General features: G+C 38.0%; 4 protein-coding genes across 5 annotated transcripts; 1 reads left to right on the top strand and 3 right to left on the bottom strand.

Annotated features, from left to right (window-relative positions):
* Nucleotides 1-308: 308 nt before the first annotated feature.
* On the bottom strand, nt 309-1,418 carry LOC115971235. The gene has a single exon (XM_031091020.1). It carries the CDS (start codon nt 1,247-1,249, stop codon nt 590-592), a length of 660 nt encoding a protein of 219 aa, XP_030946880.1. The 5' UTR covers nt 1,250-1,418; the 3' UTR covers nt 309-589.
* Nucleotides 1,419-3,378: 1,960 nt separating this feature from the next.
* On the top strand, nt 3,379-4,233 carry LOC115970618. Its single transcript, XM_031090223.1, has one exon. The coding sequence runs from the start codon at nt 3,407-3,409 to the stop codon at nt 4,133-4,135; it is 729 nt and encodes a 242-aa protein (XP_030946083.1). The 5' UTR covers nt 3,379-3,406; the 3' UTR covers nt 4,136-4,233.
* A 1,352-nt stretch (nt 4,234-5,585) lies between these two features.
* On the bottom strand, nt 5,586-10,109 carry LOC115972555 (chloroplastic group IIB intron splicing facilitator CRS2-B, chloroplastic-like). 2 transcript variants are annotated; one of them, XM_031092879.1, is made up of 9 exons: nt 10,000-10,109; nt 9,241-9,457; nt 9,066-9,150; nt 8,900-8,967; nt 8,262-8,312; nt 8,087-8,160; nt 6,758-6,816; nt 6,584-6,660; nt 5,586-6,012 (listed from the first exon to the last, which is right to left on the bottom strand). In XM_031092879.1, exons 2-9 carry the CDS (start codon nt 9,451-9,453, stop codon nt 5,896-5,898), a joined length of 744 nt encoding a protein of 247 aa, XP_030948739.1. In that variant the 5' UTR covers nt 9,454-9,457; nt 10,000-10,109; the 3' UTR covers nt 5,586-5,895. The 2 variants fall into 2 exon arrangements, with proteins under 2 accessions (XP_030948739.1, XP_030948740.1); XM_031092880.1 differs by having other exon boundaries at nt 9,992-10,017.
* Nucleotides 10,110-20,294: 10,185 nt separating this feature from the next.
* On the bottom strand, nt 20,295-21,439 carry LOC115969773 (zinc finger protein 6-like). The gene has a single exon (XM_031089385.1). It carries the CDS (start codon nt 21,127-21,129, stop codon nt 20,431-20,433), a length of 699 nt encoding a protein of 232 aa, XP_030945245.1. The 5' UTR covers nt 21,130-21,439; the 3' UTR covers nt 20,295-20,430.
* Nucleotides 21,440-22,017: the final 578 nt, after the last annotated feature.

Here is a 22,017-nt window from a genome sequence, read left to right as displayed (position 1 = left end):
AGAATGACTAGATTTCAGAGCCACGGGGGCATTCCATTTGTTTAAAATGAATAAAAGATGATATCTAGCATCTCTTTGGTAATAATTCAGGCCCCAGAATTACACCATAGAGGAAAAAAAGAAACAGTGCCTCCAAAATCCTTCCAAACTTGGATGAGAAAAGTAACACCAAAAAGAAAGATGCATTCTAGCATCTCTTTGGTAATTCAGGCCCTACAATTACACCACATAAAGGAAACAAGAAATTATAGTGTCTCCCAAAATCCTTGCAGGCTTGATTGAGAAAAAGTAAAAAAGGAACAACCATGTTGTCAAATCTCCAAACTCATTTACGGAGGAACAGACCCCCCTTCAGTATATTACAATAACATCTCATGGTAACATCCAGAGCTTTGCACTCTTCTGAACCAATAGAGACAAAAATAGAAAACAAATTCATCTTCATATTTCAATATCTCTTAGGAAAAGCAATGAAAAATTACTCTAAAAACTCGTGAAACAAATTCAAATTCAATCAAGTAAGAACAAGTAAAAAGAGAAAAAGAAAAAGAAAATTAAAGACGAATCGTATGTAAAACCACCACCACATTCAAAACTGTCTGTACCCCAACACAGTCTTCCCCACCATTCTGCCATTCCTCCCTCCCCTGTTTTCACCATTGATGGCATTGGCTGCGGCCGAAGACAGCCCCTTCAATTCCTCAACACTTGCATAACTCTTCCTTGCCATCAATCCACCACCAATACCCCTCTTCTCCCCTCCATTCGCAGACTTGCTCCCTCTCGAATTCGACAAAATCCCATTAACTCTGGATCCATTCTTTGCCGGAGGAGTCATCTCCAGCATTGGAGGAAGCATACTCACCGGCTTCCGGTTCTCTTTCCGCAATGTAGCAGAGAAATCCGGTACCGACTGTGCAAGAACAGAGGACCCTTTAGGCCTAGACACCAAATTAGCTTGAAATTTTACCTGTTTCTTTGGTGGGGTCAGCTTTGGTTCATATACTTCAGGTTCTTGTTCCTTTATTTGCCTCATTCTCAGCTTTGATTCTCTCAATTCAGCGTATGCTCCGTATCTGGGTCCTCTCTCCATGATAAAGCTCTCTGTGGTGAGTCTGAGAGGGATGGGTTGGTTGGAGTTTGAATTCTGAGAGAGGACGAGAGCTATGGGGTCGAGGGCATGAAAGAAACTTTGGAGTGTGGGATTTTCTGGATGGGTTTGTCGCAGAGAGCCGTTAATCTCTGCCATTGTTGAAAAATTTTAATGTTTTGGATGTGTTTCTTGCTGTGTTTTGGTTTGGAGGCAGAGAGCAGAGAGAGGTCTTTGATTGATTAATAGTTTTTGTAGTTTCCTCTTGGGGTTTTGTGTACTTTGCAGAATTAAAAATTTGATTTTGCAACGGCTATTAAGAGAGAGAGTCTCTTTCTTTCTTTTTGATTTTGTTACTAGTTTTTATCCTTTTTAATAATTTCCAACGTTCCAATTTGAGGTGGGTCCCTTATAAAAAATCACAAAAAGTTGGAATCGCATTGGATTCTATACCAACCGTCTGATTTTAGGTGGATCGTCATGATGTTTTTTCCAAAGATCCGTGTTAACTTTATTGGTTCTAAAATAGAACACTGCCACGTAGGGATCCTTCTTGTTCTTGGTTAAAGTCCCTTCGTTTGCACGTGCGTTGAGCTTGGTGCACTTGTTTGACCCACCTCTTCCTCTTTTTTTTTTTTTCTTTTTTCTTTTGATTTTGTGGTCAAAGGACAAATTTTGAGGAATGTTTGATAACAAGGTCGGCCATTCTTTACATATGGCTTGAAATTAGGCTCCATGCAATTAAACAGTATATAATACAATGAGTTCCATTCAAACTACACTCCAACTATTTCAAAAAAAAAAAAAAAAACTACACTCTAATGAGAATAATTCACAAAACAAATGCATCTTTTAATGATTGAACCTTCCATTGACATCCCACTCAGTATGTACAGTGTATATATATAGTGGGAGAAGGTGAGATAGAATTTGAACAGTAAACGGACGCCACAAAAGATGTTATTATCCATTATCACTAGATTATTACTTAAATTTTACAAGGAATCAAGCTTTTTTTTTAAGAGATAATTACAATAAGTTGCTAATCTAATAGTTCAAACCCTTTCCCCTCTGGACCGAAGACCAAACCCGTTCTTCCCTAGACTTCAAGTACTTTGTGCATGGAGAGATGCCAATTCAATTAGAAGGCCTTTGACATGCTTCTTTCATCTTAAAAGTCCGTATTTAGTACCTTTTTTATAGACCGAACCCTATCGTGTCTTATTGATTTTATAGAACATACCAAGAATGAACAGATTTATCATTCATCCATTTGATTGCAGTGATGCGTGTATAACATTTTCAATTCATTCAAATAATTTATGTAAGAGATTCCATTACAGTTTGGCAACTATTAACTTTTTACTTATTTATTATTATTTTTAATGGAAATTAAGCTAGTTTTTGTCACACATTTAATACTAAAATTAACAAAAATCATATAAAGATGAGTTTAAGTCACACTAGTTATAACTTTGCTCAAGTCCGAGCACCAGCACTTTGAAAAAAACTCCCTAAGTCAACGATTTACCCCGCTATGAGCACAATGAGCTTATTTGTCAGAAATAGTGATTAGTCTTTGGTTGAAAGTTTTGAAAAAACACTATGAGAAACAAAAAAATAAAAATTATAACTTTGCAAGAATTACACTATTTTTAAACTATTAATTTCTATTAAATCTAATAGTATAAAAAGTAGTGGTCATGTCATTAACTCCCTCCCGTCAATTTATTAAATGTTTTGTCCCCTAATAGAAAATTCATAAACTGTCTTTTCTTTACCATAATTTTCTCACCACATTTTTGTATAATCGATTTTGTCCCTTTTTGCCAACATAAACATATATCTCCCCACTGTAAAATCCCGCCTCTGAGTTTTACAGGAAAAAAAAAAATAAAAAAATACAAACCCTGGAGAGAGCTTAGGATTTGGGATTCACCAAACAATTTAATTGTTAAAAAAAAAATCCCGCTACTATCCTTAGTTTTTTAAGAGTTTAGATTTTACATGGGAGCTCACCAAGCAATTCAAAGATACAAACCCAGGAAAGAGGTTAGAATTTGGGAGAGTGCTATGCCAGCATATATATATTTTAGACTAATTTTTGGTGTTTGTCAATTGCTATGGAGATCGGGTGAGATGGGTGATATACAATTCTTTTGTGCAGAATGAATTATAGGAAAATGAGGATATTGTGGTGTGAAAAATTAGACTAAAGATGATAAACTTCAATGTTCAACAGTATTAAGTTTTCTATAAGGGTACAAACATTTATTGACATAGTTGGAGATAATTAATGCAATTAGATCATCACGGATGAACCTAGCTAAGCGACGAATTATTATTAAGAATGTTTGCCCAAATTGCACCAGATTTCCAGAATCGGTCTTACACGCCTTGTGGAACTATGATGCTGCTCAGGATGTATGGGCTGGGATCATAAAAAAATTGCAGAAATGCTCGCATGGACAGGCTGATATGATTAAGCTTATGGAGTATTTACTGGATCAGCTTGCACTGGAGGATGTGGAACTGTTCTTGGTCCAAGCTTGGATCATCTGGAACCAGCAAAATAGATTGCTGCATAGGGGAAAATTTCATGATCCAAACTGCCTGAATAAGAGAGTTGCAAATTTCCTAGAGGAGTATCGGTGTACACAGGTTCAACTGGCTGCAAGTCCGGTTGTGCAGTCAAGCAGGGATGTTTGGAAACCTCTTCCCCAATCAGTTTTCAAGTTGAATTTAGATGCAGCCATTTTCATGGAGTCGGACAGGTCTGGGTTTGGCGTGATTATTCGAAACGATAAGGGGGAAGTGATGGCAGCCATGTCTGCCAAAGGTCCAGCAGTGAGCAGCATTGATGAAGCTGAGATGCTAGCCTGCAGAAAAGCAATTGAATTTGCAGCGGATGCTGGGTTTTCAGAACTAGTCATTGAAGGGGATAATGCTGATGTTATACAAGCTATTTCATCTTCAATAGCTAATCTGTCATTGATAGGGAATGTGATAGAAGATATTCATCATTTGATCCATGGTCCGCACTAGGTGAATATTTGCTGCATGAGGAGAGGGGGAAATACGGTTGCACATGCGCTTGCACAACATATTAGAAATATTTCTGATGATATGTATTGGATGGAGGACTCACCTCCACCAACTATGGAAGCTTTGTATTAGGATTCTCTTAATTTATGAATGAATAAATGATCTGTTTTCAAAAAAAAAAAAATACCATTAGAATGTTTCTACCGTTAGATTTATTACAAATCAATGGCTTATAAAAGTTGTAACTCTTTCAAAGTTATATATAAATATATATTGTAGGGGCAAAAGCCCAAAATCATATAATGGGTCTTGGGTCCCATACGGGAAGATCAGCCATGTCCGAGGAAATGAAGTGGGTGCCAAAAGGGCTCCCAGCCCAGCTCTCGTGGATAGGGAGACATTTAAAGGGTGGTTCGAGGAGAAATGCCTCCTCGGACGTGATGAGTATGGCTCAAACATGCACTTTGTCTATTAGAAGGACCTACCCCAACGGACATTAGTAGCAGGGATGAGTACCACAAACCTGTAGGAAAGAAGGAAACGTAAGGTGTCCAAAGAGAGGCTACTGCTGCCGCATTAAATGAGTTGCAGCTACTTTTCTGGCCGCATTAATGTGGAGAGGACCTGTGAACAGTGCTGCCTTGGCTATCACAACTCACAGAAAGCTGAAAGGGGGTGTTTGATGGGACAAACACTCAAGTAAGGGTCCAGATGATTAACAAGTGTAAGGCCACGATGACTTCAAGAAGACTATATAAGAAAGGGAGTCCCCATGAGGAAGGGGGACAGAAAAAAGAAAAGAGAATAGAGGAACAGTACAAACAACCGTAATCTTCGAACAGGGACTAGTATATGTTCATTTTACCTCCTCGGACTAAGAACCTATGGATACTAACATGCTTAACTTGTATTCAATTGTAGTATAACCCAATATTAACCACTGTCTGCTTCGCTAAGACCTAGTTTTATAACCCACTCTCTACAAATTCATTGCTTCTGGGCTTCTTGAACCAAGACCCCATACCTATTTGGGCTTGAGCCCCAAATTGTGACCCTATATATATATATATATATATATATATATATATATCATATTTTGCAAATAAGCTATCAGAGACTATAGGATAACTACATCGATAGGTGGACATAGATGTGCCCTTGCTAAATGGAGGCAAAACTCTAAAAATCTTTCACAGTAGTATGCAAATTTCAAATAAAGTTACAGTCCATTCTGTTCTGCAGATTGATATCTTCTGCATTTACCCCTCCACCCATTGTACTACTAATTGCGCTTCCTGAGCTGATAAAAATAATCTTTTAATTTTATTAAGACTCAAATGTTTTAATATTTTTGATTTTGGGAAGAAAATGTTTCAGATTTCAACACATTATAAGGGAGAGAATTTAAGAGTTACATGGAAAGAAGCCATCCAATATATAAATCTTATCATGATATTACAAGTAACAAAAATAAATCTTATCATGGAAAGAAGCCATCCAATATATAACCAAGTACATTTACACAAAACTGGTAATATAGTTGTTGGGGGGGGGGGGGGGGGGGGGGGTTGGTGTTTAAAAATTGAGGTGTGCCATAAAATGGTAAAAAATTATCACCATCTCTTTGGTCGTTAGTGTGAGGAAGATTACAAGCAATTTCATCTGCTGGTTCAAATATGGAGGAACCCAACAGAACAAGCATACCATGACAAAATATGATTGATTGCTTTGTATCTTTTGTGAATCCCCTTCATCTTTTATCAAACTTTATGATACTTGTACTTCTGCCCCAAATTAAATCTTTCGATATTGTGGTTAAATCCTTGGAGGACCAGGGTCCTGACAGCCTCAACCCCTTGTTCCAGTGCTTCATCAATCTGTCCAGATAGCTACTACCAGTTAAATTTTTTGACAGTACTTAAGGAAAATAAAAAAAAATATTTCAGACAAACAAGGCATGCACTTAAGATGTGTGTGCTCACACTTAAGCAAGCAATTATATTGAGATTGAGGCAGTGATTAAAACCAACCATCTCAACAGCCAGATGCAACATAGTAATATGACTCAAGTACCAATTTTCCCCCCTCATGGGTAGGAACACAAATACTAATTAGGCTGTAAATACATGACCACACCCTTTGCTCCATTCACTTTATGAGGGAAGAAATGCCATTTGAGTTAGAGCTCATTGCTAAAAATTGAAAATTATAAATGGCTTAGAATCACATAATATACACAGGAATCTCGAATTAATCACAAATAAAGACCCAACAAAGAATATTTTAATGTCATGGAGAATATTGCCAAAGACCATGGCCTGTCAAAGTTGCACTAGGGAAAATTCACCAATAGGACACAAGATGCTACAAGACATATCACTGTATAGAAGCTTTTCTGATTAAGACATGTAATAACACTTGGCAGTACAATTCAGAGAGTCTATATACCTGTTTTCGCTCTACTGAACTGAACTTCTGTAGAAGAAAAGCTTTCATGTCCATGGTACCAGGGGGATTTCCAATGCCTGCAAATACGGAAAATTTTAAAGTGATGGCATGTATAGTTCTTCAAATTAAGGAACCATTATTTATATATGCAAGTGATAATGTTAAGGAACACACCTATACACAACCGAGGAAATTCACGGCAGCCATCCAAATGGCCCATTACACTCTTCACTCTGTAACACGAGATCCGTTAATTAAGGATAATTCTAGATATGTGACCATAATAATAACCCCCACCGCCACACCCCCTGGTCCCAAAGAGAGAGAGAGAGAGAGTGACAAATAATAAAAAATTGAGAGAATGTTGCAGATTTTATGAGAACATTTACTTTAAAAAAATGGTCAGATATATTTATCAACTTTTAAAATGAAGATGCTATGAGGTCATTCATATAAAAGTAGCTGAAAACATATATTATATAAGAAATATCCCAAATCAGAGAGGAATGGAAAAACAAGATGCACGTATCAACTTTTTAATGATTGAGATAAGGGCTAGCTTAGCTCTTTCAGTTGAATTAAAACAGCCTCTTCCATGGATGGTCATTAACTTCTTGCCATCAAGGCAAAAACGGCACAGTTTTGATTTTACAATGACTGAAGAATATACCGTAGATTAAACAAGTACTCCAGAAATGTAGACATATGACTTTAATAGAATGTTTGATTTTCACATAAGTCAGACCCACTAAACCTGAGCTTGGTGCAATAAGTGAGGAATCAGATAACCCAAATATACAGAGATGGAGCAGCCTTTTCTACATGCTATCTTAACACTCACCCTTGCAAAATTCTATAGCTATTCGATTTGACCAAGTAGTTGCAGAGTTGAAGCAGCCCCTTTCTGTATGTTATCTTACACTCACCATAGAAACTACACGACATAAAAATCCCCAAAAAGTGGTATGTTTTACTTGTACCTCACTCATACAGCAACTGCTCAGTTCTTCTAACAGAACACGCAACTCGATATCTTTTCCCATGTAATGTTTTGTCTCCACTGAAGTGAAGATATAACAAAATAAACTCATTTTCACTCTATACTATTCTGATCCCCTGATCAATTGCCAGGCTTTCTAACTGAACTGAGACGACTTCAACTGTTAGTCACTTAGTGCAGGATGTTAAGAACAAAGATCCTGAGCAAGCTCAATGATGCTTAGCGGATTATACAAAGTTTTTCACCTTTGCACAAAAGATTTCACATTTTAGGGGGAAAAAAGTTCATATTGCACAAAGTGGAGAGAAACTTCAGTTATTTAGGCACATAAATGACTGTTCTATTTAGCATACCTAGCAACACACATCAATATGTTACTTAACATGAAAACGTAGTTCACTGATTAACCACTTCATCTGATAGGTTCTTAGCTACAATTTTCCTTATCAGAAAACAAATTTTCATCATCCTAAAAATGTTGAAGTGATATTCAACAAACATACCCATTGTGATGCCCATGTCCTCCTTTTGGCTGAAGCCTAATAACACCATTTGGTAAGCTCATTTCATCATAAACCTACATGGGCAAGTCAGAATAATATAATTGGCTGAGATTAATTGTCATGTAAAGTCCTATATTAACTTGGTTTCACTGTATGAAGTTATAGAAATCCATACCAATAAAATATGACGCAGTGGTACTTGATAATGTGCAGCAAGTGGTCCAACCTTAACAATAATAAAAGAAAGAAGGTCAGGAGTAATATATAAACATCTTAAGGTGCTTGGGATCAAAATACGTGCACATCTGCTAGTTTTACCAAAGAAAGGGAGATAAATTTGATTAGAGCAAAGAGATAATATGGACTTAAACAAACAGAAGGAGAATAAGAAAATAGTATTAATATGTTCAATCAATATAATCGCCGCATTTTCTATTCCCCAATGATTCTATGAACCTCATATATCTTTGAATTTTTTCTGTGAGCACTTTGTTCTTTTAGTGAGGCTTTGGTTCCCTGTGAAAGAAATAAGTACCAATTTTGCTGCCAGAATAATAAATTACAGCCCTAATTTCTCTTAGTGCACTGCTCATATTTTAGGGGGAGGGAAAGAAAAAGGGTTGAATTCTGGTAAGAACCTGTAGGCATTTAATAACTCAAAAGGCTCCCATGAACTTGAAGATATATCAATTGTAATAGAAGTTTATAAAATGATGCAGAATCTCATAGGTCATGAACGCATAACTATACATATTAGAAATTTATACAGCTAAGGAACTATAATAAAAACTGAAATATAAGATAAGAACAAACCGCTTCCCCACTGTAATTTATGTATGATTGAGGCTTTGCCAATAAAATTGGTACCTCTCCAATGGAACCTGTACTGATCACACAAAGAACTCAGAATAAATACCACACCCACCTTGAATAGAAAAAAAAATTACCAAAATGAATAAGAATATGGCTGAAGACCCACCTATTCCAATTAAGGCCTTTGATTGTATTGTATTCATTAAAATGCCCTGTGCTTGAGAAATGCTATCAATCATTTCAAAACCAACCTGATAGAGAGAATCACACAATCACTAAGATGAAAAACAGCAACAGAGCATAAAATTGAAGCAAGCAACCTCACATAAGCACCGTATTACATTGTGCCTCGTGCCATGGTACTTATTTCCAGGGTTGCCCAATCCAACAATCAACCAAGGAGTATACTCCACTTTAGCACCATTGTTATTATCCAGCAATGAAGCACGTATGCAAAGCCTTGTTGGAACCGAATTCTTTCTAAGAAAATGTGGGCAATTAGGGCTTCTTGGATAAGATATGCAAGAGTTTGGGGCCGAAACTGCACACAACATTGACCTATATACCAAATAGTAAAGCATTATCAACGTAGTTGGTATCCATAGCCTGAATAATTAAGCTCTAAGCATTCAATTGGAACTTGGAAGCTACAGAAATTCTTTATTTATCCTTTTTTTCTCTTTCTGTGGCTTCTGGGTTCTTGGACTTATAGAAAGAAAATTCTGGGTTTTTAGTATTTTTTAAGCTCTAAGCATTCAACATATTTGTATTTTTTAGTAGAAGAACTTAAATGTCTTAATGGTAGGTATTAATGAAAACCTCAGTATTCAAAATCTTCAACAAGTTTTTTTGTAGCATTTATTTTCCACCATTTTCTCAGCAACCAAACCAAATGCAGTCAAAAGCAAAACAAACATATAATTGCAATTTTGCAGAAAAACCCAGATGGCAATTCCAGTCAATTCAAGTTACTGAGTGAAAACCACAACCAAAACAAGCTCTGGAGACTGAAAAAAAAAATGCATTTTCTTCTAAAAACACTTCAAGTAGTGGAATATAAATAAAGTGGAAAAGATAAAAGAAAGCGCTTACAAGCGAACCTGTTTGAAATTTGGATGCTTGAAATTATATAAGAAGAGTGTGGGAAGTTGCAGATAGCGAAGCAGAGGAGGAAGAGAGGTATCGTTCAATTTTGAGGCTTTGGTTTTGGACACACATGACATGACATGCATGATGCATATGCTTCCACAGATGGTCGGAAAAAGCACACGATCCAGATTTTTTTTCATCTGGATTCTGGGGCTTCCCAGTGGGCTTTCAAATGGTATTTGGGCTTGTCTTTTGTGAGATTGGTGACTTGGGTCTGTGCCCTTTTTTTTTTTTAAATCTCAACAGTTTATAAACCATCCTTTAAATCATTTCGATTGCAGTTTACATATACATATTGACATGTATTTTTTTTTTTTTTTTTCATTTGATTCAAATGAAAGAACAAAAAATAAATAAATAAATAAAACATTCAAAGATAAAAGTTGAATAATATACAAATCCTGAAGTTTTTAGTAAGAAAATTAACTCTAATAGTTTACTAATCTAATAATTACACAAAAGAGGAAAAGAAAATGGATTTGAAAGAACAAGAAAAAAAAAAACATGCACAGATAAAAAGTTGAATAATACATAGATTCTTATAGATTCGTAATTTTTTAGTATGAAAATTAACTCTAATAGTTTCCAGTCTAATGATTACACAAAAGAAGAAAAGAAAATGGGTTTGAAAGAACAAGGAAAAAAAAAAACATGCATAGATGAAAAGTTGAATAATACATAAATTCTTATAGATTCATAATTTTTAGTACAAAAAGTAACTCTAATAGTTTGCTAATCAAATTATCACACAAAAGAAGAAAAGAAAAGATATACGTGTTAGCTAGGGGTTTTATTATTATTAATTTTAACAAGACTTAAAAAAAAAAAAAAAAAAAAAAAAAAAAAAAAGAGGAAGAAGAAGCTAGCTTTTAGTTTTTTAGTAATATACCAAAAGTTATATATTTTGTATATCACCATGTAAATAAGTTACCTAAAACTATGAGACACCCAAATAGACATAAATTTAAGTGTTTTTGGATTATCTTTTTGTGAAGGCTTATTTGCAATAAGTAAGAGAAATTATAGTTGTACTTAAAAAAATTGAGGCTTTTAGAAAACTGTATATAAGTAAATATATAAGGTAGAAAAAAATGTTAATACTGAGGAAAAAAAATCTATAATGAACTGATGCAAAAACTACTCCATATTAGTAGAAATGACATTGAAAAACTTTATATTTGAGAAATGTTCTCAAGTTGACGGGTAAGTCATTAGTATTTTAATATAATTTTAGTATATAAAAATATATTGAAAATAATTCTGTGGGGCCCAATAATTTATGGGCCAGGCCCACTTGCCCGTGGGGAGTCTAAAGGCCCAAGCCGAAAAAGGTAATGGCCCGGAGATGCAGCCAAGCACAGTTTCGTCCTCGGCAGACTCAAAGCCCCATTGAGGGTATGGGTAAAAAATAATAATAAAGGAATAAATATGGAAGGAGATCTAAAATATCTGGGGAGAATTATCCCTACACTACCCTTCCCGGATAAGGCTCTGCACCTAACAGAGCGTATTCTTCAGCTTTATCGACCATCCCCCACAATTCTGGGACTAGACTGATGGGACAAATGTCAGTCTAATAAAGATTGGCCCTACACGTGGACGAAGGACAGCGGACGTAAGCTAGTATAAAAGAAAGAGTAAGTGAACCTAGAGGGGGACTCCCATTCCACCTCCAAAAAAGGGAGACGATCAGTAAGTGAACCTAGAGGGGGACTCCCATTCCACCTCCAAAAAAGGGAGACGATCTGGGTGAGAACATCTCAACACCACCAGAGATTACAGAAAAAAAACCATCGCCGGGTAACCGGGGTAAGACCCTAGTGGTCCTCGGATCAAGTCCGAGGAGGCCCATCCCACAGGATGCGATGCCGTAGGGTTTAAACGTTCAAGCCCAAATCCTTTTTCTACACGAATTCCTTTAAAACCAGGACAGGGCACCGCCCCGTGACCAACGGCTAGCTTTTCAAGCCCATTCTCTACAAATCATATTGTGAGGGATCTTTCATGCGCGAGCCCAACATCCTTATTGGGCCGCTAGAGAATTGTGTCCTTACAATTGGCGCCGTCTGTGGGAAGGTTTGCGCGTTGGCACAGGTGGCGGTGGAGTCAGCTCTCTAGCAAGCAGAAATTCATAGGGCTTCCTCCGACTCCGGCGACATACAGTTGTTGCTCCGGCATAAGCTTCTGCTAGGGGCTACGCCTTACAGTGCCAAGGGCGCAGGGATCTCTAGGGGCTTCCGGCCTCAAGCCAACTTTCCCCGCCCTGGTATAGGGACTTATGGTCGAAAAGTAAACCGAATAAAAGAAATTTTACAAGTTTTGGACAGAACCAAGGCCTTGCATGGTCCTCGGACTCAAGCCTATGGGGAAACCAAGTACAAAAAAAAAAAAAAAAAAAAAAAAAAAAAAAAAAAAAAAAAAAATCACAAAAACCAAAAAAAGCCTAAACCAAGTAAAAAAAAAAAAATCACAAGTTTGGACACCAAGGACTGCATAGACTCAAATGGGGAACCAAGTACAAAAAAAGTTTTGGACAGAACCAAAGACTCAAGCCTATGGGGAAACCAAGTACCAAGTTTTGGACAGAACCAAGGCCTTGCATGGTCCTCGGACTCAAGCCTATGGGGAAACCAAGTAATAAAAGAAATTTTACAAGTTTTGGACAGAACCAAGGCCTTGCATGGTCCTGAACTCAAGCCTATGGGGAAACCAAGTACATAAAAGAAATTTTACAAGTTTTGGACAGAACCAAGGCCTTGCATGGTCCTCGGACTCAAGCCTATGGGGAAACCAAGTACATAAAAGAAATTTTACAAGTTTTGGACAGAACCAAGGCCTTGCATGGTCCTCGGACTCAAGCCTATGGGGAAACCAAGTACATAAAAGAAAAAAAAATCACAAGTTTTGGACAGAACCAAGGCCTTGCATGGTCCTCGGACTCAAGCCTATGGGGAAACCAAGTACATAAAAGAAATTTTACAAGTTTTGGACAGAATCAAGGCCTTGCATGGTCCTCGGACTCAAGCCTATGGGGAAACCAAGTACATAAAAAGAAAAAAAAATCACAAGTTTTGGACAGAACCAAGGCCTTGCATGGTCCTCGGACTCAAGCCTATGGGGAAACCAAGTACACAAAATAAAAACTATTACTTGAACATTAAAATCCATCTGAGGAGAACTCCCCGTTAACAGCAGGGTTGATCCCTAAAACTGCACGGATCCCCCAGTCTACCCTCGGATCCCCAACACCAAAGGGATCGATGTGATATAGTGCAATATATTACCCAAAAACACAATCAAAGTCCCTCGTTACTCGGCCACCCTCTCGGACATTAGTCTAGCATGCATCGCGCAGCACTCAGCGGTTATCCCGGTTAGTTCCAAGAGTTTAATTTATTAAGGCTTACCCTTGTTATACTTGATGATATTTGTGAGTTTAAACTGGTAGGAATCTGCGTTAAGGCACTTTCCTGCCCGGAATATTATTAAGGGCAAGCTTACATTTAATATTCATGCGCAAAGTAGTTGTTGCAGAGAAGAAAAGCATGTGTAAAGAAATGAACTTATCTTTTATTAAGTCAAAGGAACAGTACAGTGTACAGTAAAAAGCTAAAACAAGCTTACATTACAACTAACTATGCAAGTAAAAAGAAAAAAGATACAATAGAATGAAGAAAAGCCGAGGAGGTAGCATAGAGGAGAGGTTAGCTACTGTTCCAAGATGTCGTCTAAGGAAACTATTCCTCGACGCTTCTACATGCCCATAACTCAGGCAGCCAAAGAACCTGACCTCAGGCTAACACCATCTACAGAAAAGGTGCAGGGAACCGGAAGTTGGGGAGCCCCCGCAAAAATTTGCCTGCTACAAGGCAGACGGCGCTGATGGCGGAAATTCCTTCTTCTGACATACCAAAAATCTGGCATGACCAGAACCTGCTTCGGATTTTGACTAAAAGAGGGAGAAACACCATTTCCCCTCTGTCGAACTGGAGTATTCTCTTGAATTTATGTCTCCTTTGCCCGTACATCACTCTTTTGAGCCTCAGGAGGACATGGCGCCTCTGTGGTGGAGAAAGTTCCTTTTCCCCAACCCTCGCCTCGAACATGATGTGCTCAGGGAGGAAACTGAAGGATTTGTGCGTAGGTAAAGCAAATTTCTCTCCTATTTATTTAAAAAGATGAGGTGGTGGCATTTAATTTACGCAGCGTCCCAAGGAACGCTACAGACAAAATGTCTCTGGCTCGATTTCCAACGTCGTCTGCCACCCTGAGGCTAAAGGAGTCTCGAGAAGGCGCACCTCGAACACTGGGACGCCAAAAAGTACCGCGTGATCAAAGACTACGGAAATACCTCTTAATTTGTGGGCCCAGTAAATTCGCAGCCCAGGCCCGTTCAGCATATGGGCCCAGGGACAGAACCAAGGCCTTGCATGGTCCTCGGACTTAAGCCTATGGGGAAACCAAATACAAAAAATAAACCTTACAAGTTTTGGACAGAACCAAGGCCTTGCATGGTCCTCGGACTCAAGCCTATGGGGAAACCAAATACAAAAAATAAACCTTACAAGTTTTGGACAGAACCAAGGCCTTGCATGGTCCTCGGACTCAAGTCTATGGGGAAACCAAGTACAAAAAATAAACCTTACAAGTTTTGGACAGAACCAAGGCCTTGCATGGTCCTCGGACTCAAGCCTATGGGGAAACCAAGTACAAAAAAGAAATTTTACAAGTTTTGGACAGAACCAAGGCCTTGCATGGTCCTCGGACTCAAGCCTATGGGGAAACCAAGTACATAAAAAGAAAAAAAAAAATCACAAGTTTTGGACAGAACCAAGGCCTTGCATGGTCCTCGGACTCAAGCCTATGGGGAAACCAAGTACATAAAATAAATTTTACAAGTTTTAGACAGAACCAAGGCCTTGCATGGTCCTCGTACTCAAGCCTATGGGGAACTGCTCGGATGGGAAAGTCCCCAGCTCAAATACTGTAAAATGTTAAGGCCGATAAAAGTGTTAGGATGATGGCGGGACACTCCATTATTCGGAAGCCTAAGGGGGCTGTTCATTTTGGCGGATGATATGTCTTTGAATAATTACTTCCTACACCACATAGAACATCCAGTTCTAATCTCGGCTTCGTTTCGGACAAGTATCGCTATTTACAGGTGCGCATTGCTATGTCAAACAATTCTATTAAAGTTATGGTGACATCTTTTTATTAGCAAGTATTTTGGCTTTAGTTATCATTGATTCAAATGGTATATTATTGTGCCGAGTAGCGCTTGCAAATTTGTAAAAACATAGACAGAACATGCGAAGTAAAATAACAACTTTTATTAATATGAAAAATCATTACAACGTACAAAGAAGGGCTCAAACAAGCCTATACAAAATGTGAACTGCCTAAGCAACGGTAACATCCGTAGTACAGATAAGTAAATAGTCAGGCGTCTTTTAAACTCGTCTTCAAAGTCTCTCCAATCTCTGCCTTAATACTGCTCATATTACGATAAGAACCTTCTTTGAAAAGGATGAAAGGAGAAGGAAATAGTAAGGAAGAAATCAATGAAGAAGATGGAGGAGATGAATGAGGAAGATGGAGGACATGAGTAAAGAAGGAGGAGAAGAAGAGAGAAGAGATGAAAAGAAAGAAAAGGAGCAAAAGAGGGAGAAGAGAAAGCACCAGAATGGATCTAGTGCTGGGAAGACTAAGAAAGGGAAGCGGAGAGGGCCACCAGTGAACGAAGAGAGGAAGAAGCAGAGACACTTAGTCCCTGCCTCGTTCCTGACTCCTAACACACTGGAGTCATATTAGGTATGCTCGTAAGAGAGCGGTTGGTTACGATGATGGGAATTCTCGACTCAGTCACGCCGAAAGTTTGACGTGATGAGCCCCTGCTTCGGATTTTGGCTGAAAGGAAGGGGGGACAAATCTTAAGTCTCCACCATCCTTGCCCTGATCGAGCCATTTCGAGCTTCGTCAAGACAGGGCGTTTCTGGGAAGGGAATGGTTTTTTCATCGCTTACTGCTAAGGCGAGTGTATTTCAGGCTAAGGAATAACCGGAAAGTAAAAGTAAACTCCGGAAAGAATTTAAGGGGTTTTCAAATCTTAAAGGGATTCATCTGTGGGAGAAACGATTCTTGTTTCTCCTCTTTATATAGGGGCCGAAGAGGGGAATACTTAATGTGTTCAGATCCCCGAGGAAGTCTGCAGACAAGAATACACCCGCTCCGTTCCCCCACGCCATCCATAACCGTTGGATCTGGGAAGTCTCGTGAAGGGAAGATATTAAAGACGCGCTTCGGATAACCAAACGGCCTAAACGCATCATGAAGAAATTAAGAGGAGCACCTTGTAGACCGGTACACTTCTTGGGCAGATGAAGAGTCGCCAGCGTCAGTCAAAGGCTGAATTAAGTGAGTCACAATAAGGGTCTGGTATTACCAAAACCCCCCATTCCAATCAGAATGTTGGACAGCAGGGTTTTGAGGGGCTATTGTGGGGCCCAATAATTTATGGGCCAGGCCCACTTGCCCGTGGGGAGTCTAAAGGCCCAAGCCGAAAAAGGTAATGGCCCGGAGATGCAGCAGAGCACAGTTTCGTCCTCGGCAGACCCAAAGCCCCATTGAGGGTAGGGGTAAAAAATAATAATAAAGGAATAAATATGGAAGGAGATCTAAAATATCTGGGGAGAATTATCCCTACACTACCCTTCCCGGATAAGGCTCTGCACCTAACAGAGCCGTATTCTTCAGCTTTATCGACCATCCCCCACAATTCTGGGACTAGACTGATGAGACAAATGTCAGTCTAATAAAGATTGGCCCTACACGTGGACGAAGGACAGCGGACGTAAGCTAGTATAAAAGAAAGAGTAAGTGAACCTAGAGGGGGACTCCCATTCCACCTCCAAAAAAGGGAGACGATCTGGGTGAGAACATCTCAACACCACCTGAGATTACAGAAAAAAAACCATCGCCGGGTAACCGGGGTAAGACCCTAGTGGTCCTCGGATCAAGTCCGAGGAGGCCCATCCCACAGGATGCGATGCCGTAGGGTTTAAACGTTCAAGCCCAAATCCTTTTTCTACACGAATTCCTTTAAAACCAGGACAGGGCACCGCCTCGTGACCAACGGCTAACTTTTCAAGCCCACTCTCTACAAATCATATTGTGAGGGATCTTTCATGCGCGAGCCCAACATCCTTATTGGGCCGCCAGAGAATTGTGTCCCTACAAATTCAATTCAAAAATTAAGTTTACATAGTTTATAATAAAGGCTTGCAAAATGGGTTATGTATGGATTTGACTCAAAGGAGTCGGATAAAAATTGGGTATGGGTAAAATTTTTATCGGGCTAAATTGGCTTTCCATTCCTATACCCCTACCCTGTTTCCTTTTTAAGACAAAAATACCCTATTGTTTCTTTTAGATTTACACGAGTTAACAAGTCCAGGTTTAATATTGTCAATTGAGATAAAAATTAAGAAAACTAGTCGCTAACCCGTGCGATGCACGAAATAATTAAACAAAATTTATACACATTCACTTTTATTGGTACAATTATTTGAAAATAATTCTAACTAATACACTTAAAAGGGTTAGTAATTTATAGTACTTACCCCCCACTATTAGTATACAGACACCAAGTGCGGTCGTCGTAACCTTTTGAAAGAACCTTCTCCAATTGGACCCTATCAAAAAAAAAAAAAAAAAAACACCCAATTAACAAAATTGATCCAAAAGGGTCTAAAAAGCACACAAAATCAATTCAAAAAACAAAAATATGAGACAAAGTAATTACTTTCCGCTGCCAATGAAATCGTCTTTTGTATTGCTTTTCCAAAGTGCAGCACTTATCTCTCTAAGGCCTTCAATTAACGAAAACACAAACTTCTCTTGGAATACCAGAGTATTATGACCATCTATACACACATACACAAAAAACAAAATCAGCATAACTCACTATAACTCTATAGAAGCCTAAAAAATATAAAGAGAAATTAAAGGGGTTGAATTTGATATTTACGTTTGGAGAGAGAGAGTTTGCAGAAACTATGGCTTTATATTTCTTAACTTGAAAGAAGAGTAAGGTTGCTAGGGTTTTATTTCTTAACTTGAGAGAGGGGTAAGGTTGTTAGGGTTTTGATGTGTTATAATATTTTTATTTTTATTTTTATTTTTTATTTTTTAAATATTGTGCTGATGTGGAAAATTGTGGTACCAGCAGAGGCTTCGGTTTTATATATATATATAGATTAAACAAGTGTTGAGTGGGCTAACCTTTGGTCCGTTAAGGAAATGAGCAATTACAATATACCACTATAAACTATACCCCGTTTAATTACACTTACCACACTAAACTTTCAAAATGCACAATTACCACCCTAAATTATAATATGTGTTTCACTTTGTACCTTATTGTCAATTAGACTTCTAGCTTGCACGGAAAAACATGTGACATGCAACTCATGTGGCTTATGCATATATGACACCACATAAAAAGATTGAATTTCCCATCTTCAATCTCTTAAAACAAAGGTTATGTGGCATCACAAGGGTTAAATTTGTTAAATAATTCTATTTTAAGGGTTTGAAGAGAGGCAATTCAGTATCTTCATGTGGTGACATGTATATAGAGGTCACATGAGTCACACATGACATGTTTTTCCATCTAATTTTACAACTCAATTGATGGTAGGATGTAAAATGAAACACGAGTTATAGTTTAGGGTAATAATCGTATATTCTAAAATTAAGTTCATGATGCTAAGTATAAATGAGAGTATAGTTTAGGGTTGTAAAGTGTAATTTTACCAAAAAAAAAAAAAAAAAAAAAAAATCCAATTACTCTCTTTTTATTTGGCCGGCATGAGCTCCATCTTTGCGCAACTTGTTGATTGACAAAAAAAAGGTGCCTACAACTTGGCACTGAAAAGGTATTTTCTTGTAGTGTTCCTAATTAAATTTTGTCTGGATTTCCTTGGCATGGAAGGAGGGTTTTTCCTTGTATAAGGCAAAGAGATTTTCTTTGATGCGAAAGACAATGATTCTTCTTGATATGGAAGGAAAAAACCTTTTATTATTGAAGAAGTAATTGAGTTTTCTTGTCCGTTAAAGAATAGAATTAAAGCTCTATAAATAGTATTATTGCAAAATGTTTGGTGACTTTTATCCCAGGTCCTCTCACATGGGAAGAGGAGAAGACTACTAGAAGAACATAGATAGGATTTCTTGGAAGAATAGTTAATTTGGTAGATATTTGGGGATAAAAGAATTTGCGATCATGTGTTAGAGTTTGTTTGTTTTGTGAGTTTGAGAGACTTATTGGGTGCATTGGGGTTTTGGAATTGTGAGTTTATGTATATGAGGTTTTGTTTATCTTTGTTAGGTTTGAATGTTGTTTGTGATATAAGTTTGGTTAAGTGTGGTTATATTTTATATTGTTGATAGTGGATTTTTGTTTCAATTACCTATAAACGCAGATATGAAGTTGATTGAACCACATTAAATATTATTGTATTATATAGATTTTTTATTGTTTTTGCTTGTATGAATAGATTTTTGCTAACCTCAAATCACAATAATAGTTTCCGCTATTGCAGAACGTATTTTTACCATTTTGATTAAACTACAATACGTCCTATGTAAATATTTTACATTTATGATAAAGAATGAGCCAAATCAATTTGGAAACGAAATCTATTTGATTGGCAGACCTGGGCATTATTTTCTTTGCTCAAGTTAATTGATTCAAATGAGTAGAAGAGAAGGCTAGTTAAAGTCTCACCTAAACTTGAGCCGACGGATGCAGATGGTACAATTTGCCCAAAGTTCAATCCTGACAGCATAAATTAGCAGGTAGAGTAGAACACCAAGAGAAATTGTCAAAACTTTGAACTGGTTCGTACGTACAACCTTTAGTTTGGCACTGGGCTTGTTGAACAGACCAACCTTCCCAGTCACTATCAATGGGGCATTTGTTTATTTCACAAGGCGCGTGTAACTCATTGTGTGTTTTCAGAAACGGAGAACGCGAAACATAATGTTGTGTGCAAAAAGTTTTTCCCCTATCAATTTATGTTATTTCTAAGAAAAAAAGAAACAAGTTGAACCTTTCTATGAGATAAAAGGCTAATAATAATGAAAGTAGAGAAACGTTAGTTTCAAAGAGAAAATGAAAAAAGACAGGGACAGGGAAATGCATGTAGATCAAATTGATTTTTTTCTTTTTTCTTTTTTCTTTTTTGGGTACAATGTACATGGAAATTGCTTCACTCATGAAAGTCGGAAAATTGGAAAATTACATGCCCCAAGTTCCTAACCTCTCACAAGTTTCTCTCAAGAACAAATCTGATTGAGCTTGACTACTCAAGCCCAAATCATGGACCAGCAGGCCCAAGACTGAGATGCAAATCCAAACTCAAACCCTTATCAAAGTGAGACCCTCCTCCACCAATACCATCTCCACCAAATCCCTGCGCAACTCCACCACGGTTTCCAACCCCATGAGACAAAACTGCCATCATAGACTCCTCAACTCCTCCTGCAGCATAGACACGCCTTCCAGGCACTGTGTTGGCATATACACCACCATTTGGAAGGGCAAAAGGAGTAGGAGTAGTAGTAGAATTGCCTGTTCCTGCAGCTGCATGAGACATGAGAAACCATGAAGGTGAGTGAGAGTGAGGCAGTGGTGCCTGAGCAAACAGCTGTGGTGGTGGTGAAAAGGCTGATATCATTGGGTTTTGGAGGTGTGAAGTTGCAGCCATAGCCTGTAGGTTTCGACTAGCTTGTAACTGTGCACGCTTTATTAGCTGTCTCTCTTTCTTGTGAGCGTTTTGATGCCCACCCAATGCTTGTGAGTTGGCGAACTCACGGCAACAGTATTGGCACTCGTATTTTCTGCCTTCAATATTGTTGGATAGGAAAGCCTCGGATTCTTGTGACCCAGATGGAGATTTGCTTGAATCTGTGTCATTTTCTTCTGAAACGTTCTGAATGTTGAAGCCAAAAAGCTTTAGAGCTGTGGTAGTACTGTTGGTACTTGGCTTTGTAGGATAGTGATCAATCTCCGCCATGAGAGAGACAGAGAGAGAGAGAGAGAGAGAAAGTTGTAAATATCAGAGATGAGAGAGGCAGATCAGAGAAATGAAAGTGTGTGACAGTGGTGGATGCATGTGGGACTAGTTATATAGGATAAAAAGTTAGGCCACTGTATGAGAGTCTAATCATTTGTGGTATACATAGAAGAAGAAGAGGAACAAGAAAAGAGAGTGTTAGTTGCGAAAATCCCAAGGAGAGGAAAGCAAGTAATACCAAGAACAAGAAGAACCCAGAAGAAGCAAACTTAAGAGGGACTCAATGTGATAAGTTACATAAACAAACCTATATAAGTTATTTCAAAGTCCAAATAAGTCTTTTTCTAATGCATATTTGTATATCTCATAAGTCATTTTCCTTGGGTTCTTTGCAACTTCGTATAGACTAGCTAGCATGCAATACCTCGAAAATGATTAGGTATTTATGTTCCCAATTTCAAATATCTCTCTTTTTTAATATAATTTTGGTAAAGGTACGTACGAAACTATATATGATGGGCATGATTGAAACGTTCAAATCTAACACATGTGTCTCTCACATCGTTACTCAATGACCCACATGTCATAACCATCATGTGTGTTTTGCCTATATCCAACATATTACATCACATCACCACCGCAAGACTTGGGTTAGTTCAGAAAAATTGAACCTAACGTACATTGGTAATTCAATTCCATGGACATGGAGAGCTTTCTTTTTCCTAATAAGAGCTCTGTTGTCAAACTGCGTGGGAGGAAGAGTGTGTGATTGCTTTGAGGATTGAGGTGCTACATGGGTCCACCCTGACCCGGCCATGACGTATAAAGCTAAAGATAGATTATCTTAACCATGTTTGCGTGATTGACGTTGAGGTTTTGCTTTGTTTA

This window comes from Quercus lobata, chromosome 12, assembly GCF_001633185.2.
Source record: "Quercus lobata isolate SW786 chromosome 12, ValleyOak3.0 Primary Assembly, whole genome shotgun sequence".
NCBI classification, from domain to species: Eukaryota; Viridiplantae; Streptophyta; class Magnoliopsida; order Fagales; family Fagaceae; genus Quercus; species Quercus lobata.
The sequence above is the reverse complement of the archived record's forward strand: the minus strand, read 5'-3'. Positions and strand labels throughout refer to the sequence as shown.

Coding starts and splice junctions, on each gene's coding strand:
- LOC115969773 (XM_031089385.1), bottom strand. CDS start 21,129: ATGGCGGAGATTGATCACTATCCTACAAAGCCAAGTACCAACAGTACT.
- LOC115970618 (XM_031090223.1), top strand. CDS start 3,407: ATGAACCTAGCTAAGCGACGAATTATTATTAAGAATGTTTGCCCAAAT.
- LOC115971235 (XM_031091020.1), bottom strand. CDS start 1,249: ATGGCAGAGATTAACGGCTCTCTGCGACAAACCCATCCAGAAAATCCC.
- LOC115972555 (XM_031092879.1), bottom strand. CDS start 9,453: ATGTTGTGTGCAGTTTCGGCCCCAAACTCTTGCATATCTTATCCAAGA. Junction 6,661..6,757: donor ATTTCCTCGGTTGTGTATAG/GTGTGTTCCTTA, acceptor CCGTATTTGCAG/GCATTGGAAATCCCCCTGGT. Junction 6,013..6,583: donor GTTCAGTAGAGCGAAAACAG/GTATATAGACTC, acceptor CTATCTGGACAG/ATTGATGAAGCACTGGAACA.